The sequence below is a fragment of the Caenorhabditis remanei genome, chromosome I, assembly GCF_010183535.1.
Source record: "Caenorhabditis remanei strain PX506 chromosome I, whole genome shotgun sequence".
Classification (NCBI taxonomy): domain Eukaryota; kingdom Metazoa; phylum Nematoda; class Chromadorea; order Rhabditida; family Rhabditidae; genus Caenorhabditis; species Caenorhabditis remanei.
In genome coordinates, this window is record NC_071328.1 from 6,596,476 (window position 1) to 6,613,382 (window position 16,907).

At 37.9% G+C, this 16,907-nt stretch overlaps 3 protein-coding genes across 3 annotated transcripts; 2 read left to right on the forward strand and 1 right to left on the reverse strand.

Annotated features, from left to right (window-relative positions):
* Positions 1-1,694: 1,694 nt before the first annotated feature.
* On the forward strand, positions 1,695-4,287 carry GCK72_001241 (uncharacterized protein; the record flags this gene model as incomplete). Its single annotated transcript, XM_053722889.1, has 10 exons — positions 1,695-1,809; positions 1,858-2,015; positions 2,209-2,345; positions 2,397-2,482; positions 2,536-2,731; positions 2,792-3,023; positions 3,076-3,393; positions 3,475-3,726; positions 3,785-3,995; positions 4,247-4,287. 10 exons carry the CDS (start codon positions 1,695-1,697, stop codon positions 4,285-4,287), a joined length of 1,746 nt encoding a protein of 581 aa, XP_053591534.1.
* Positions 4,288-5,019: 732 nt separating this feature from the next.
* On the reverse strand, positions 5,020-9,811 carry GCK72_001242 (uncharacterized protein; the record flags this gene model as incomplete). The annotated part of the gene is made up of 11 exons (XM_053722890.1): positions 5,020-5,367; positions 5,418-5,488; positions 5,538-5,598; positions 5,674-5,791; positions 5,843-5,955; positions 6,004-6,081; positions 6,149-7,408; positions 7,457-7,783; positions 7,828-8,801; positions 8,868-9,463; positions 9,606-9,811. 11 exons carry the CDS (start codon positions 9,809-9,811, stop codon positions 5,020-5,022), a joined length of 4,152 nt encoding a protein of 1,383 aa, XP_053591535.1.
* Positions 9,812-10,166: 355 nt separating this feature from the next.
* GCK72_001243 (uncharacterized protein) lies at positions 10,167-14,334 on the forward strand (the record flags this gene model as incomplete). Its single annotated transcript, XM_003111099.2, has 13 exons — positions 10,167-10,304; positions 10,356-10,463; positions 10,512-10,587; positions 10,635-11,386; positions 11,433-11,545; positions 11,593-12,256; positions 12,340-12,869; positions 12,948-13,156; positions 13,286-13,446; positions 13,495-13,679; positions 13,892-14,005; positions 14,062-14,125; positions 14,263-14,334. The coding sequence occupies 13 exons, from the start codon at positions 10,167-10,169 to the stop codon at positions 14,332-14,334; spliced, it is 3,186 nt and encodes a 1,061-aa protein (XP_003111147.2).
* Positions 14,335-16,907: the final 2,573 nt, after the last annotated feature.

The window sequence follows — 16,907 nt, forward strand, 5'->3', positions numbered from 1 at the left end:
ATAATTGTATTGTTGGTTTTCTGTCTGTAAAGTTGGGGTTCAATAAATACTTTTCTAAAAAACAAGAGGAATTTGGGTTACTGTATCTACAGTAGTCTGATTTTGAATTTTTATACTATGTTGGTCTTTCTTTGAAGTCCTGGCGCGATTCGAACGAGTTGAGCCCCTATTCTAGCTTTTGGGGTTACTGTAACTAAGTAGTCGCTTTCTGATCAAATCTGTTTTGTAGCGATTTTCGTAAAAACTCACAAAATTTGATTAATACATATAAAAAATATAAAATATCTTCCAGAGATTACAATATCCATTTCAAGAACTGAACTAAAGATTTTCATATGAATATCAAATTGAGAACTTAGTTTTCATTCCATCGTACTGAAACCATTACTCATCATAAAATCGTAATGACCATCAGAATCCCATTCACCCAATCCAATCCATTAATCTCCACTCATCTCATAAAGCAAGTACAAATCTATCTCTCTATCTGCCTCTCGAAACACACGGTGGCAAATAGACACCTCATGAAAAATGAAAAAGAGAGCACTTTGTTTCTCACCACTCAAAACGTCACATCTCTTTTTACTTTTTGTGGGACCTCTTCTTCCCTTTTTCATCTGTTTCTCTAATTCTCTTCTATCTTTCTTGCTCTCATTCATCCTTCTTACTCTTCCTTCTTCTTCTTCTTCATTCACATCGATCCATTTCTTCTTTTTCTCTCTACTACTATTACGCTTCTCCTTCTCGTATCTCTCTCTCTTTGAGCTCTTAGCTCCTTCTCCTCCTTCTTTCTGTTAAATGTTCCTAAGCTCAATTGAGCGTTTGTCTCTATGCGCAATTGGTACACAAAAAGTGTTCAACTTAAATATTAATTTCTCCTTTTTTTTTGTTTTTTTTTAAATTCTGAAGAAAGCACTTTCGACTACCCTCAACCTACTATCATTTTTCTAAAATCATTGCATTTTAAATTTCACATTTTGGCAACATTTGAAATCAAAAATCTAGATTGCATAGGGTTTTTAGCTTTTTTAAATGGTTAGAAGCGAAAATTGAATCCATTGAAAATGTCTAGATACTCTTTTCATACCCACAAATCTTCAAAATTAAAAATTTATATTCATTTTGCTTCGTCTTTTTCGTCTGTGAGAAAATCTTTCTTTTTTGCTATTGAATCTCTTTTAGACCCATATATATACATTCTCTAGGAGACGAACTATTGAGAAATTATAAAAAAAGAATTATTAATTCATTAATGTTTACCCATTTTCTGAATCTCGTTACTAGCGTTTCTTCTTCCGAACCTCGTTTTTAAACTTCAATTTTTATATTTGTGATACTAATATTCTGGCTTTAAATGCCGGAAAACTCAGTTCTGACTAATTTGAATATTTCTGAAATCTTCTCCACTCCACCCCAATTCTCAATAGAGCAAATATTCTGAAAACCAGAAAAATTCTGACCCCAATCGTACCAATAAGCCAGAAACAAACTTGTGTATTTCCTCTGTCCCCCCTGTTTATGTAATGCGGAGCAAATCAGTGCGCATGCAAAACCCATTAGCCGTCCTCTCTGTTGTCTTTTCTCTTTCTCTTTTCCCTCATTTTTCCGTTTTCTTTCACGTCAATTTCTGCATTTCGAATCCCGTCGCCAATTCCACTTTTTCTATTCCAGAAGACATTGGGTTTTTCTCCGAAATGTGGTCAAACGGTGGAGGATCACGAGAGGTCAACGGACCGTCTCCTGAACACATTATGCATTCTGTACCGCCCATTGTGGCGTCTGAAATGCAACAATTGATTGATGAAATGCGTTAGTTTTGGTTCATCGAATTAAGACTTTCAATATATTGAATTACAGGCCTCCAAGACTTTGATTCCATCCGATTTGCCACGTATCGAGCCGCCTGTAAACTGCGGTTTATACAACAAAAGACAAAAGTTCATCTAGTCGATATATGGAATATGATTGAAGCATTTCGAGAGAATGGACTCAATGCTCTACCTCTTCATACTGTGGTAAGTTGTTTCTATAAAACGGGTTAGGAATCTAGAGTTCTGGATTCTGAATCACGCTACCTGGAGCTCGAGTTCAAAACCCCAGATCATGGTTCCAATCTTTTTATACTCTAATCTGAATCTGAAGCTCTAAACATGATTGCATGTCAGTCTGTCTGTGTGTCTGTTCATCCATCTCATTCCTAATTTCCAGATCAAAACCTCACGTGCAGAACTCCTCCTCACCACTGTCTTTCATAATTTAAATAAAAGATTAGTGGCATCTCAACACGTGGATACAGACGTTTCAATTTCACTATTACTCGCATTTTTATTGGGTGCTTATGATAAGTGAGTTCACTTTTTCAGACATAATCTAGGCTGAATCAAACTATATTTCAGACAAAATACTGGACGATTAACGGTTTTCTCGATAAAAGTTGCTCTCGCTACATTATGTGCCGGAAAGTTGGTTGATAAGTTGAGATGTGAGTTTTCTTGTTGTTGGGGAAAAGAGGTTATTTGAAACATGAAATTTCAGATATATTCTCTCAAATCGCCGACTCGAATGGACTAATGGATCATATCAAATTTACTGATTTCCTTCAACAAGTACTTTCTCTAACCACCGCAGTGTTTGAGGCTCCAACTTTTGGATTTTCTGAAATTGCAGTTTCTCAATGTTTTCATAAAGATGAGAAGGTGTCACTCAATGTTTTCTTGGATACTTTTCTCAGGTATGTGGCTGGAATCGTTCTTTCATGAAATCAGAATCCTCACTTTTCCAATTATTTCAGTGATCCCTGTCCTCCGTGTATAATGTGGTTACCACTACTTCATCGAATGGCTGCAGTCAGTAATGTCTATCATCCAGTTGTTTGTGATGCGTGTCAAGTTCGAAGTTTCACTGGATTTCGATATAAATGTCAGAGATGTGCCAACTATCAATTGTGTCAAAGCTGTTTTTGGAGAGGAAGAACGAGTCAGAATCACTCGAATGAACACGAAATGAAAGAATATTCTAGTTATGTAAGTTCAAGATTTGATTTTAGAAATTGTTTTCAATACTTCAAATTTTCAGAAATCTCCTGCTAAACAACTTGTTCACTCAATCCATAAAAGTCTTCAATGCATCCCTGCCACGTCATCAGGGGATGCCAACATTGATATTCTGAATACAACCGGTGTTCCCATTGGAAAGCCAACACGCCCATTAAACTTGAATAATATCGTCCCCGCCACTCCAACTACAATCAGAAGGCAACATGCTGCCACGTCATCGGCAGATTGGCCGACGTCTCCAGTCTTGCTACCTGGGCAGGCATCTCACGGAGGAGTTATTGATGATGAGCATAAATTGATTGCTAGATATGCAGCAAAACTCTCTGGAAGAGCTGATGTAAGTAAGATGTGTTTCATGGGATGAACGAGATACTGACAGCTCAAAATAGAATGTATCTAAAAATAATCATGTTTTCAGTATCCTCTATCAAATGGTCGAAGTATGAATAGCTCAATGATTGAAGATGAACGAACATTAATAGCACAATTGGAAGAAGAGAATTCAATGATGGTACGAGAAATGGCACGACTGGAGAGTCAGACGACGTCAGATGATGGATTAGCTGGATTAAGAGACAGAAAAATGGAATTAGAGGAGAAAATGTTCGAAATGCAACAGAGAAGAAGAGAGTTGATGATGCAGCTGGAACATTTGATGGCACAGTTGAATGTGAGTTTAAAAATTTATATTCTTGATCTTTTGTGAGTTTCTAGAAAAAATGTTTCAGACGGGTCCTCAACCATCTGGAGGTGTGTCTTCTGCCTCTTTATCTCAATTACCATTTGCATCGGATCAACAATTAACAGGAGTGAATTCAAACGTTGCGAATGCATTCCGTGCTGGAAGTCTTCCAGCGACAAGTTTACAAGGAGATCTACTTCATGCTGCAGATCAAATCACAACAAATATGAGTGATCTGGTTAGGCAACTTGATTTGGGTAAGCATTTTTGTAGTTTTAAGTTCAATCTATGTGCGGAGCACGGCATTTTTCCAACTACGCTCCACCGAAGTCTTCTTGAGAAAAAGTATTTTTTCTGGCAATTTTCTTCAGTTTCGGTAGAGCGCGGTTGTAAAAAACGTGCTGTGCTTCGTAGTAATAACATATTGGGTTACTGTAGTTCACAACAGTAATCTTGATCTGTTTATTCGAGTTTACCGGAACATCACAAAAATCTTCTGAATTTTAAGCTCAAGCCGACGACAACGGAGTCACAATCAATGGATTTTAGTCATTAAACTTTTTATCTAATTTCAAATTATTTCCCAATTCATTTTCTTTCCTGCTACTTCATATCGGGTTGCTGGCGATCTTTCCCTAGCTCCGAGCTCAATTTTTAAATTTTCTGTTTGTTTTTTTCTTGTTTTCATATTTTCCCATCTTTTTATAGGCAACATTTTATCAATATTGATATGAAAAGAAATGAAATAAACTCTCAATGCAACATGAACTTTTTGTTATAAATAAGAAAAGAGACTTCCTCTTTCGTTAATTCAAAATTGCTGTGAATCATCAGTTTTATGTATTCAATTTCTTTTCTATAAGCAACATTTATACTCAAAATAGGAAATGTAATCATAAAAACTGAGAAGAGAACTATATTTTTGAAGAACCGAATAAATGATGGCTTGCCTTGATGTTTCAAGGAGAGATTTTGAGTGATTGGAATTGTATGAAAAATAACAGGGAACTTAATGATGAGAACGAACAGCTAACCGATGAAGAATCTATGAAAATTGAAAAATAAAAACAATATAAGATGAAAAATAATAAAATGAAGTAATTGTTCAGAAACAGTGAACATTGAGATTTGATTTTGGATTTAGAAATAAAAAGAGATTATCGTATCATATAAAACAAAAATTAGAGTGAACTGGGGGTAGAGAGGCGAGAAAAAGGAAAAATAGCTATCACAATTCAACAAAGAGAAAACAAAAAAGCTATCGAGTGATGTGTTAATAATTTAGTATTCGATGTCGTACATTTCCTGGTTGTATCCGTTGAAACCGATGCTAACCTCGTACATAGGGATGTCCCCAAACAGTTGGTACTCCTCGAACTGATTAACCGCGCAGGCATCGAAGAGATCATCTCTCTGCAAATGTTCGGTTTGGTTCTTTGGAAATGGCCACCGAATTGCGCTTGATGCCAAAATTACATCTTCTACTCGTCTCTTTTTGTCCGTCGAGAAACGTTCGAGGTTCTCGTTTCCGTCGTTGAGACACCATTTGATGATTAGAAGCCGGCAAATTTCCGGATTGATTTCACAGTCTCCACTGTTTCGAACCAAATGCCCAAGGTAGCACGACGTCTGAAATTAGAATTTCGATGTGTTTGGAAATAACCAGTATTGAAACGCACTCTTTGTCGAATGAAGTCCGATTCATCTTGGAGGTAGAGTGCGACGGCTGCGATCAGATCTTTCTCTTGATCTGAAAATGTTCATTCAACACACTATTATCTGTGAACAGTGACAAGTACCTGTATAAGATCGCTTTGATGGCACTCGATAAATAAACCTGCCTCCGACATCCAAGGCAATCTGAAATAATTATTTTTGCAACTAGATATGCATCGGTTTCCTAATAAGGACACACACAAAATTCTCAAAACTAACCTGTTTCGTCTCTGGATCATCCAACTCATAGCTCTCTCGAATCCAAGTGATCAATTCGTAATCCGGATACAAATAGTTTCCATACTTGAGTTTTGTTGCATACGCCATTGTCGACGGCCTGAAAAGGATTTGATGAAATAAGAACCAGAACCGGTCTCCTCGAACATACAATGTCCAGTTGTTTTCAGGATCCTCGAGACGTTTTTCGACAACTTCCACCATTTTTTGAGCATTCTCTTTGCTCATGAATTCATCGGTGACATATGTGAGGATTTCCATGATCTGAAACAAATAATTAGCAATTTTTTAGGGTTGTACGCTTTAACAAACCCTCTTTGCGTCGCATTGCTGGATATCTGGGCTACTCAAATCTTTTATCGCGATATTGATGATGTGTGCTCGAAGGAACTGAAATTTATTGTATTTTGAGTTCAAAATTCTCAGAAATGATAATGTTATTTGTTCATTCATTTACCTTGTTGCAAGAGTCCCATCCTTGTTTGTAAATCGTTCGGTACACTTCTCGCCTTGTATCTACATTTCTGAGCATCCGGCACATCTCCGACTTGAATGCATCGCGATCACCAAGAATTTTCACAGCGAGAGGCCGCTTCGAGAGGCACACTTGATCAACTGTAATCTCATCAACATCATATTCAAGTCCATAAGCATTCGCGATGATAAGAAGCTGGTTTATGTTGAAATCACACCATTTCTTGAACTCCAAAGAGGCCAAAATATTTTCCACGATGAAAACGATTCTTCCAACATATTCCACATATCCTCCGAGTCCTTCAAGAAGCAACAAAAAACTGTGAATGTGATTCTGTCGAGCGTTCTTAAAATCGAATTGTCCAACCCATCGACATAAATCCTCTTTCGCGTAAACATCAGAAATTGCAAGAATCGCAGCGACGGCGTGAGCACGAATGTTCTCTCTTTTATCCCGGAGAGCGATTACAAGAAGTGGTTTTATGAACGAACCCAATGGATACAAATCAGAAGACGATGATGGAGTGTAGAGATGGCTCAACACAACCAATGGAGGGAGCAATGAGAATTCGGATTGTTCCATTTGCAATTGATCGTAGAGGAACTTGTAAAGACTCGGGAATTTGGAGAAGAACTCGTAGTTACTCTTCCGATTCTTCGGGTCAACAGAGAGTGTTCGTTGTGCAGACCTCATCACTCCAAAAATTTTAGTGCGAAGAGCAGCAAATAGCTGAGAAGCTGCATTCCGTTCACTCCAATCAGCACGACAAGCATCAATAGCCACACGGAGAGTTCTTCCATAACAGTATACTGCTCTCTCGTGGAGTGTTGAACTTTGAATCATAGTCTTCATAACATTCATCGAATGAACTCGGTACTCAGCTGCTTTTCCTTCCATATTCAGCAATGAATCTGTTGCTTTGGTCAACGCTTCATTCTCATTTGTCTTTGGTTCGGTTGCCACAATCGAAAGAACAAGATGTGGTAATCCAGCACTTCTCCTAGTAGAACACAAGTTAGTGAGGTCTTTCTCTCCGCGAATCGCAGAAAGAATCTCATCTAACCATTCCATTGGCTTCGGAAGTCCTTCGATTGTGGTATTCCAAAGGAATGTACAAAGCTGAGAGAATCCTTCAGTAGCCGATTCAAAAGCTCCGCGATGTTTACATTCTGTCAGTTGTGTCCAATAAAATGTTCCGATAGCTTCGATTTCCTCTTTCGTGACAATCTCTTTCGGTGCAAGCTGGAATAAAATTGTTAAGCTCACATATTATTCGCTGCAATATCTTACTGTTTCAACCACCCACGAGAAAATTCCGGAAACATGCTTGTGAGCTCTCCAGCAACACACTAACAAGTGTTGAGAAAGTTCAGCCATTCTGTCGGTCGACTTTCCACACATCGTACGTAGCATTTCATCAGGAATGCACCCTTCAGGCGACAAGCTGTGGACCACCGGGGAAACAATTGACACGATTTTGTGGCAAATTGGAAGAAGTTTATCGAGACATTGATTACGGTAGAATTCCGTTGAATCTTCCTCAAGTCCTGATGGATTTTTGAGAAGAAGTTCGATCATATTTAAAATCGAGTGGACAGGCAGAGTTGTGACGCTCAGCTGAAATAGGTATTTTGATGAAAATGTTTTTAACAAAAAATTACAAGATCTATCTCGGCCGCTTCTGCTCTTTTCTTCAGATCATCCATGAACCGTTCGAAACAGGCTGCATATCGTTCTGGCTGTCTTGCCAAGTAGTATTGCATCCGGAATCCAGCTGATGTCGCATTTCTGGATCTAGTTGAAGTCATCAGTTCAACAGCATCATTCAAATATTTTTCCTCGTTCATCTTGATGTTCCCGAAATCCAGTCTTTTCAATAGACTCAGTGCAATCGTTTGCACGAGATCGTAGGAATCATCGAGGCAATCAAGAACTAGCTTATGTCGATCAGACCCAAGAGTGCTATCCAGATTCAATTTATCAGCGAAAAGATTCTTCCCGTCAGTAATAAAGTTTTCTTTTGTGAAGAGTGTGTCGATCTGCATCAATGCCATGATTCTCCTATAGTAATTTGCTTTTGGAGACAACGATTCGAACGCCAGTTTCGCCATCCAACGAGCCAATGCAATATAAGACTCTGGAATTGGGTGTAAATTCGCATCTTTTCCGAATCTCCATTTTGACAATCCACGGCTTTCGAAACTGGACGAATCGGGACTGAATGAATCCGAATCTAACTCTGTCGGCATTACAGTCTTCATCGGAACCTCGGCAGAAGCACCCATTCTCTGACACATAAATTTGTATGCTGCGATAAGTTGCTGACGAGAACTTGGACTTTGAATTGTCATATTTGATGCAAGGAATGTCTTGATATATTCGATATCAGTTTCATTGAATGCAATTGTTTTACGAGGATTCTCTACAACCAGCTTGAAAGCAGCAAGTCGAACATCGGTATTCACATGAACTATTGCTGCGCTCATTGTGTCATCGGTAATGCATTGAGTCCAGTTGGAAAAGTCAATGAGATTCGCTGGTTCGTTGTCCTTCATTTTCTTCTTCGGCCAAGTGGTGACGACGAGAGCGTGCACGATTTCGAGCCGAGATTGCAAGTCACTCTGGGAACTCGGTGCTGAAATTTGATAATGTAATATTTTTCACGTCAAATCATAAAAATATAGTGTATCTTCAGACTTACAATTCAACTGAATAAGGAGCTGATTCAGAAATTTGACACCAGTATCAGACTCGAGTGGCTTCTGTTGTTTCTGTTTGCTCGTCGATGCTGTATTCGATGGATGATACTTCTGAATCATCGGAATCAAACGAGATTTGATCAGCTTTGCATCGATGGAAGTCAGCAACATCTCACAATGATAATCCCACAACTCGTCTCTATCAAATATGTTATCCACGATAAGTTGGAAAATCACAGAAGAAAACGTTGGATTCGAGAGAAGTGGGTATGTTCGGTGAAAGAAATCCTCTCCCAAATTCAATCTCAACGTCGGGCATTGAACGACGAGATGAGTTATGCATCGAAAACGAGAGCGGCACAGAGATGTCGGTTCAAGCAGCCACTGAGTGATCTCATTTATCCAATCGCAATTTGCATGGCTATCTGTCGCTGGTCTATCCAAACAGTCAACACATTGTCTCAGATGGAGTTCGAGAAGAAGTGCGAATGTGTCAACTGAATCGTGACAAACACGATCCGCTGTATAGTCCCAGATTCGTCTGATATGGAGAATGATCGGATTCCAGTACTGACCAGGAAGGGGTTTCTTCGACTCTCTGAAACAAAACGGGATACAAACCGACAATTCGTATCTTGATAAACCTGCTAAGAACAAAAAAAAACTAAATATTATTGTTTGGAATGAGTTCAGTTCCAATATAATTGATGTTTCTGATGTAAACTGTTATAATTACTCACTGGATAATGACGAGGATTCGCTTTAAGGTGGCGGAAGCGAAAATGACGGTGTCGTTGTCATTCAGATACTTTTCGGAAGCCTCCAAAGTTCTCTCGAGGTCTTTGTAGATCTTTGGAGAGTTTCCATCGAAAAGATCCGATAATATTACCTTAGAATGGAGATACTCTAAGTCACGAATGGCTTTTCCGGCCACACGGACAGGCATCCCTGAAAACCGATATCTTGTAACGATTGTGCTTGTTTGAGCGGTAATACGCAGAAAAACTGATAAATCAGAACGAGAACTACCCGAAAAATCGAAAATCAGATGAAAATCGATGAGGGAGAATGAAAAATGCAAGGAAAGAAACAAACAATTTTAGGACGCCAAGCGCAACTTTTTTGAAGCGTCAAAAACAATTGCGCCCTATCGCACTTCATTTTTTCTTCAATTTTTTTCCTGCGAAAATTGGAGTGCGCGCTCAGTTTCGAACAAATCCTTTCGGTTCTCGACGAGAAATTCGTCGAAAACTCGAATTATCATCAATCAATTGATAAAACAGTTCGAATAACCCAACAAAATGAATGAACAATTCGCAAGAAGGGTTCAAAAACTGATGAAAATCAACATGAAAAGCGAAGTGCCTCCGGAAATTATCTCTCGCCTAGTAAACGACTCAATCGCTCTGGACAATCGTATAAATGGAAAATCTGATAAGGTATAAGACCATAATGTCAATAAGAAATACTATTTGTAACTAAATTTTCAGGAAGTCATCGATATCCTGATCCTGAAAGATGAACAACACGATTCGAAGTCTATAGGAGTCATGTTTCACATTCTTACAAGTGGTGAAAATGTAGATTTGTATCAAAAAGTGAGAATTTGTCATTTCTGATGAATATAAAACGTTTCCTCATTCCAGATGGTTCGTTTCATAAACGGAGGAGGTGTCGATTATTGGCACAATGCACTGTGTAATATGAATATGATATTGTTTGGTTAGTAATACCAAACTTGATGAATTTCAACGGATTTTTCATTCCAGAATGCTGGCCACATATTCACCTCGCATGCAAAGAGCAGTTGATCCGTCTCATTCGAGAAGCAATTCGTCAAAATGTGAAACAAATCGAAAATGTTCTCATGAATGCCTTCAGAGTCGCAAATGGAAGTTTTGACAACGTATCGAAGCAAAGAATGTTTGCGAGATTATCCGCGATTGTTCGAGAAAATGATGTATGGTTCAAATCACAAAGAACAGCTGCTGCACTTGTTGGAAGTATCATAATATGTACATCTTCCGTTATTTCATATACTCCCGCACCGATTACATCACAGGATACATTCCGAGAATCACTGACTGATTTCGTTTGTTGGGTGATTAGAAACAAGAAAATGGACTGTTTGACACTAGGAAGAGATTTTGTTCTAGTCCTGATTAGACTCGCAAAACTCCCACAAATCGAGGAAATTTGGAAGGATATTCTGACGAATCCTGCAAGTTATGGAGTAGCATCGATCGAAGATTACTGGGGAAAGAACCACTATCTCCAGCATGTCAGAATAAGCATAGAATTGGAGCGAAAGATTATTTTCATGATACACAGTGGTGGAAAGAATCTTTTGATTTACTTTTCATGGTTCGCTAACAAATATTTCCGTGGAAATGATGGTCCTGCATTGAGAGCAGAATGTGTTCGACACGTTCTATACTTGCAGCTAGATGTAGCTAAGGCTCCACCAAGTGCGTTCGAGAATCGGATTCAACTACTTCACTTGATCGTTTCCACCGCGCCTGTAAGTTTATTAATGATATAACTTATTTTATATATTTCAATTTCAGCCTGGTCCAGAGCAACAATGGTTGAAACTTTGTTTGTTCGCTGATTGGTTTGGTTGTGACGAAAGGAATCCGTCGAATTTCACTTATGTGGAAATTCCATTATCGGTTGTGAGGTTGGTTCTCTTTATTACTATTCGAACTTCATTTTAAAAATTTTCAGATACGCTCTCTTCCTCTCCCCATCTCCTCCTCATCAAAATTCTATTGTGCAAAGTTCTCATTGTTCTCACTTTGCCAATTCTTTATTAGAATATTTATGCAAAAGTGTAGATGTTCTATTTCCTTCAAATGTAGAATACATTCGTAAAAATGTGAACAACGCAATGAGATACTGTAGAGATCGTCTTCAACATAATCTTGCGCAAATTTTGGAAAACAGTAAAATTGATCGAAAAGTTACGGAACTTCTCAGATCTTTATTCCCTGATTTCGTCAGAAGTGGAGCTATTCCGATACCTCGACCAAGAAAGAAGCCAACTGAAGATCCAAAACCTGTACCGAAAGTTCCGACAACGTCGCCATCCACTTCGGAGTTTTCTGAGAAACCAGAAAAAATAGATAAATCTGAAAGACGATCTAAATCTGCAGAAAAATCATCTTCCCTTGACAAGCCATCATCTTCTAAAGCAGCTGCAGTCGATTTTGAGAAAATTGAAAAAGACAAGAAAGATAAAGAAGATAAAGAACTGAATTCATCTATCAAATTGTTGAGAGGAGAGATAGCTTCAAAGATGGAAACCCTGAAATCACAATGGAAAGATTTGGATGATGATGCGGATAAATGTGAAACTGTTGAAGCACTTTTACTGCATATGTTGAATACGGTAGGTGCTGGAATCAATTTTTCGAAACTCAAGAACGATACTCTCTATCTTCTCATGAATATACAATAATACTCTCGTTCCAGGAAGAGAACTTCGATGAAGCACAGCAAGAACTTGCTGGTCAATGTCTTCAAAGAATCATGGGATCCGTAGTCGTTGACGATAAATCACTGTTACCAGAAAACGAAAAAGATTTATCAGAATCATTCACTCATCCAATTTATTCTTTCCTTCGAATTCTTTGTTCTCCTCCGAATGATGACGATTCTGCAAGAGATATAATGACAACAATGATGGCTGCAATGCGTGAAAAGGACTCATCTCTAACCTACGTTCTTCTCTACTTTATCAAAGGAACATATGGCTCACGACCGAAAGAAGCCATAGAATGCTATAAAGATATTGCAAAAATGAGTGGAAGAGTTTTGGATGAGATGCTTGCTTCCGATCTTCAGTTATGTGCAGTGACGGATAATCGACTGTTTGCATACCTTGTTCCGTTTGTGTTCTCACAATTTGAAGAAGAGGTTATGGGAACTCCTGCCTTGTTGTCGACACTGTGTGCAAACTTTGATGCAGTTCAGTTGAGATCATTCATCAGTGATATTGTCAGGTAACAACATATTCAGAATTGTACTATTGCACATCTGACTAAATATTTTGAAATTATCAGCTAATGTTTTTTTTTCAGAGAAGAAATCAAAATCTTCCGGAAAGAGTCGTTCTCAAAAATGGTAATGGATTCAGTCGAATGGGCAACTACTCCGCAATGGGTCTTCTGGCATCTAGTGCACGCTGATGGTGTTCCAATTGAGTGGTTTCTGAGTACGATTCCAAAATTGGATGCGAAAGCTCATGATGAGGCAATCGCCAATATTTTGCTGATGATGAAGAGAATGGGTAAGTGATAATTGAAATTTGATGGATGTCGATGTAAGAACCTTCCCAAACACTGTTTTTCTAGTTATCTATGTTCTCGTAGTTGAAGTAATATCCTTTCTTCAAAGTGCTATGGATTTTTCTTTTCAGACCGTGAACCATGGGCAGGACTTGTTCGATCACTATTCTGCCGACTTCCGAACAAAGACGATACTTTCGCAATTGACGCTCTGAAAATACTTATTGAAGACACCGATCAGTGCCACAAAGTGGGTGATGTTGTTGCTGGATTGATCAAAAAATTAATAGGAGTGAGTTTATCGGAATAGCCTTCCATATATTGGAATTGGTAATTTCAGAACAATGATATACTTGGTGTGGGAGTTCGTGTTCAGAAAAAGGGAAACCCTCTGAAATTGACTCTGCAACAACTTCTCGAACACTTGCAGCACTTCAGTGCTACTTGCGTTGAGAAGAAGCATAGATCCACTGAAACATTCATGGCCAGAACTTCGTTACAGGAAGCATTCGCTGCTATCAAAGTGTAAGTTTTCTCCTATTTGGATAGGATCGGTGCCATCTAAATGAATTGTTCAGAGTTCAGAAAACGTTATGTTTTTCACACTGACAGTCTGATTCGATTTCGAATTTCTAATTCTTTCTCTTTCTCCCTTTGTAAGCATACAACCTATCCTTCTCCAAACAAAAGATCCACGTGAAAAAACACATTAAATCTCACATTAAAACACATTTCAGGAACGAGAAAGCGAATTTGTTGGTGAAAAAATATGGCAATTTGTTTGGCGCAATGGACATAATTGCTCAGGACACAAAAGAGCAATCTTCTTCAAGAACTTTGAGAGGAAACAGGTGTCGTTTCTTTCCTACTTTTAGATCCCTAGTTTCTTATTTTTTATTTTCTTCAGGCAAGGAAGTGGAGGAGATAAGCAGCAAACGCAGCAACAGAAGCGGAAAGCAAATGATACGGATGTAAGTAGAGAATTTTGGTAGAAACGAGATATGGCTTCCGGTGGTATTTGCTATATACTTGCTACATAAGTCGCATCTGAAACATGGAATTATCACGTATTAACTACTCATTTTTAAAAAATTGTCCATTATTACAGGATGAACAGAACAACAAGAAACGGAAAATGCACAAAGACATTATCGAGCTGAGCGATTCGGATTCTGACTAAATTTCACAGTTTCTCATTCTAATCACTTCTTATCATGTTTCTTCCCATCTTTTCTGTGTATGTGTGCCCCGATGATTTTTCTGCCTTTTTCATCTCTTGTCTTTCAAGCCCACTCCCAACTTCTCATTCACCCTGTGCTCTCTCTCTCGTCCCATTTTTCACTGTAGATTCTGATTCCAGTAGGCTCCCAGGCGGTTATTAGTTGTTTCCCACCCGTCACTGATAAGATTTTCCTACTCTCACCATATGATTTTGCCTGAGAATATTTTCCTTTATTACTATTTTCAAGTTTTATAATTTATAATTTTTTGTCATATTTTTGTCCCGACCCATTCCACTATATCATTTCATTTCTCTTTTTTCTCAATACATAACTGGTCTCCTTCTTTTCTTTTTTTTAACCTTAAACTTTTGAATTTCCTACTTTAAAAATCAACACTTCGAGATACGTATTAGGAAAATAGTTGTTTCTAAGAAAATGTTATGTTTATAATAGAAACGAATAAGGAATAATAAGAAAGGAAGTAGAAGATCAGAGGCTGAATGTCTATGAACATCTAGCTTGGCTCTAGTTCCAGTGAGAATTTGGACAATTTCGATTGCCTCGAATTGATGGCTGCTAGATCTCAGGAACGTCTACGTGTTATGACGGGTTATGGCAGAAAACTCAAACTTTTGGTATTTTTTCGATTTATTTGAAATTGCAAACATTGAAAAAAAAATCTTCGAAGTTAAAATGTTTTTCATATTTTAGGCCATCCAGTATATTCATAGACGCTAGCTTTGAAAATAGATTGAAGAAAGTTGAACTATTAAAATGAGAGACCTGATATCTGTAATCATGAAGCTTCTGAAATATCTCCCCTTTGAACTCAACTGTCATTTCATTAATTTCAAAATCTTCATCTCCTCAGTCCATTAACCTAAAAATATCTACCATCTGTCAATTGCCAGCTGCAAATATCCTTCATTCTGCTAGCTGTCTGACGTCATCTAACAGAAGGGTTTCCATCATCTAATTCCGTCGTTTTGGCAATTGACAATATTTCGAAAGAGAAAGGAATGACGTAAAAAGAGCAACGCAAGTCCAGGAAAAATATTCATAGAATGGAGAGAAAAGGGGACCCGAGAGGAAGAATGATAGTTGTAATATGAGCAAGTTTGAAACTTTAGTTTTTGTTCGAGACTTACTATGAGTGTCTACTAGTAATTCAATTACTTGAGTGGAGATGTGAGACTCTTTTTTGTTGGAATCGTCTAGTAGTGACTCCAGAATTAACATCTAAAACCTTAATCTCTTTGAAATACTCTCAACGAGAGATTTCCGAAAGTTCTCTGACAACGCTTATGATTGATCCTGTATCGTGGGAAAATTGTTCAACTCGTTCCGTTTTCTGCCAACTTTTCACACGGCTTACGGATTGAAATATAGGTGTGAATCCTGAATCCTTAAAAATTAATAAAGATTAATATGGCAGATCTCCACTCTTGATAAACTTTCAGTTTTTTGTTGAATATTTCTGTGAGACAGCAAATTGGTCCATCTTCAAATAGTAACTTTTTGTCTGGAGTGTCCAAAAAGGTTTCCATGACGCAAGTAGGTATTCAGACGTCATTTGGCTACTCATTTGTTGTGAAATTCAAATAAAAAATCACTCAACACCTACAATCCAAATATATTTTCAGTCTTCTTTTCTAAATGAGTCACATCTTAAACATGAAGTTATCACCTATTAACTACTTTGGAATTGCCCATTATTACAGGACAGAACAGAACAAAAAAAACGGAAAATGCACAAAGAAATTATCGAGCTGAATGATTCGGACCCTGACTAAACTTACAAATGTTTTTTATTCTAATCACTCTTTCTTCAATAAAAAAAGAAGATGAAGAAGACGAAAAAGAGAGGAATAACAATGAGACGCATACGTCTTCTCCTCGTTCACGTCATCATCCTCTTCTACTTTCTTCTTTTAACGCCTTCTTTTCCTTTCCTCCTTTTCTGTGTGTCCACCCGTTGGTTTTTCTCCCGTTTTCTCTAAATCTCTTGTCTATCAAGTCCACTCTCAACTTCTCATTCACTCTGTGCTCTCTTTCTCGCCCCACTTTTTTCCTATAGATTCTGATTCCAGTAGGCTCCCAGGCGATTATTAGTTGTTTCCCACCCGTCACTGATAAGATTTCCCTATTCTCACCATATGATATTTTTCTTAAACGATATTTTTAAGTTTAATAATTTATACCTTTTTGTCATATTTTTGTCTTGACCCCTATCATTTCTTTTTTTTTCGACAAATAACTGGTTGCCTTCTTTTTTTTCCAACAAAAAAAACCTGATTTTTGTGTCTGTCTGTTCTCTTTGGGAATAGGAGATAGACACGAGAAAAGGAAGAGAGAGAGAGAGGGACAGGCTGATGATCAACATTGATTTTCAATCTCTCCTTTTCTCTTGTTTTACTTTCTCGGCCATTTCTACTTTTTTGATACCCAGTTTCCAAAATTTCTGATACCAAGAATACCCTATTCAAAACCCAATTCACTAATTTTTTCATTGTTTTAATTGATAATTTTG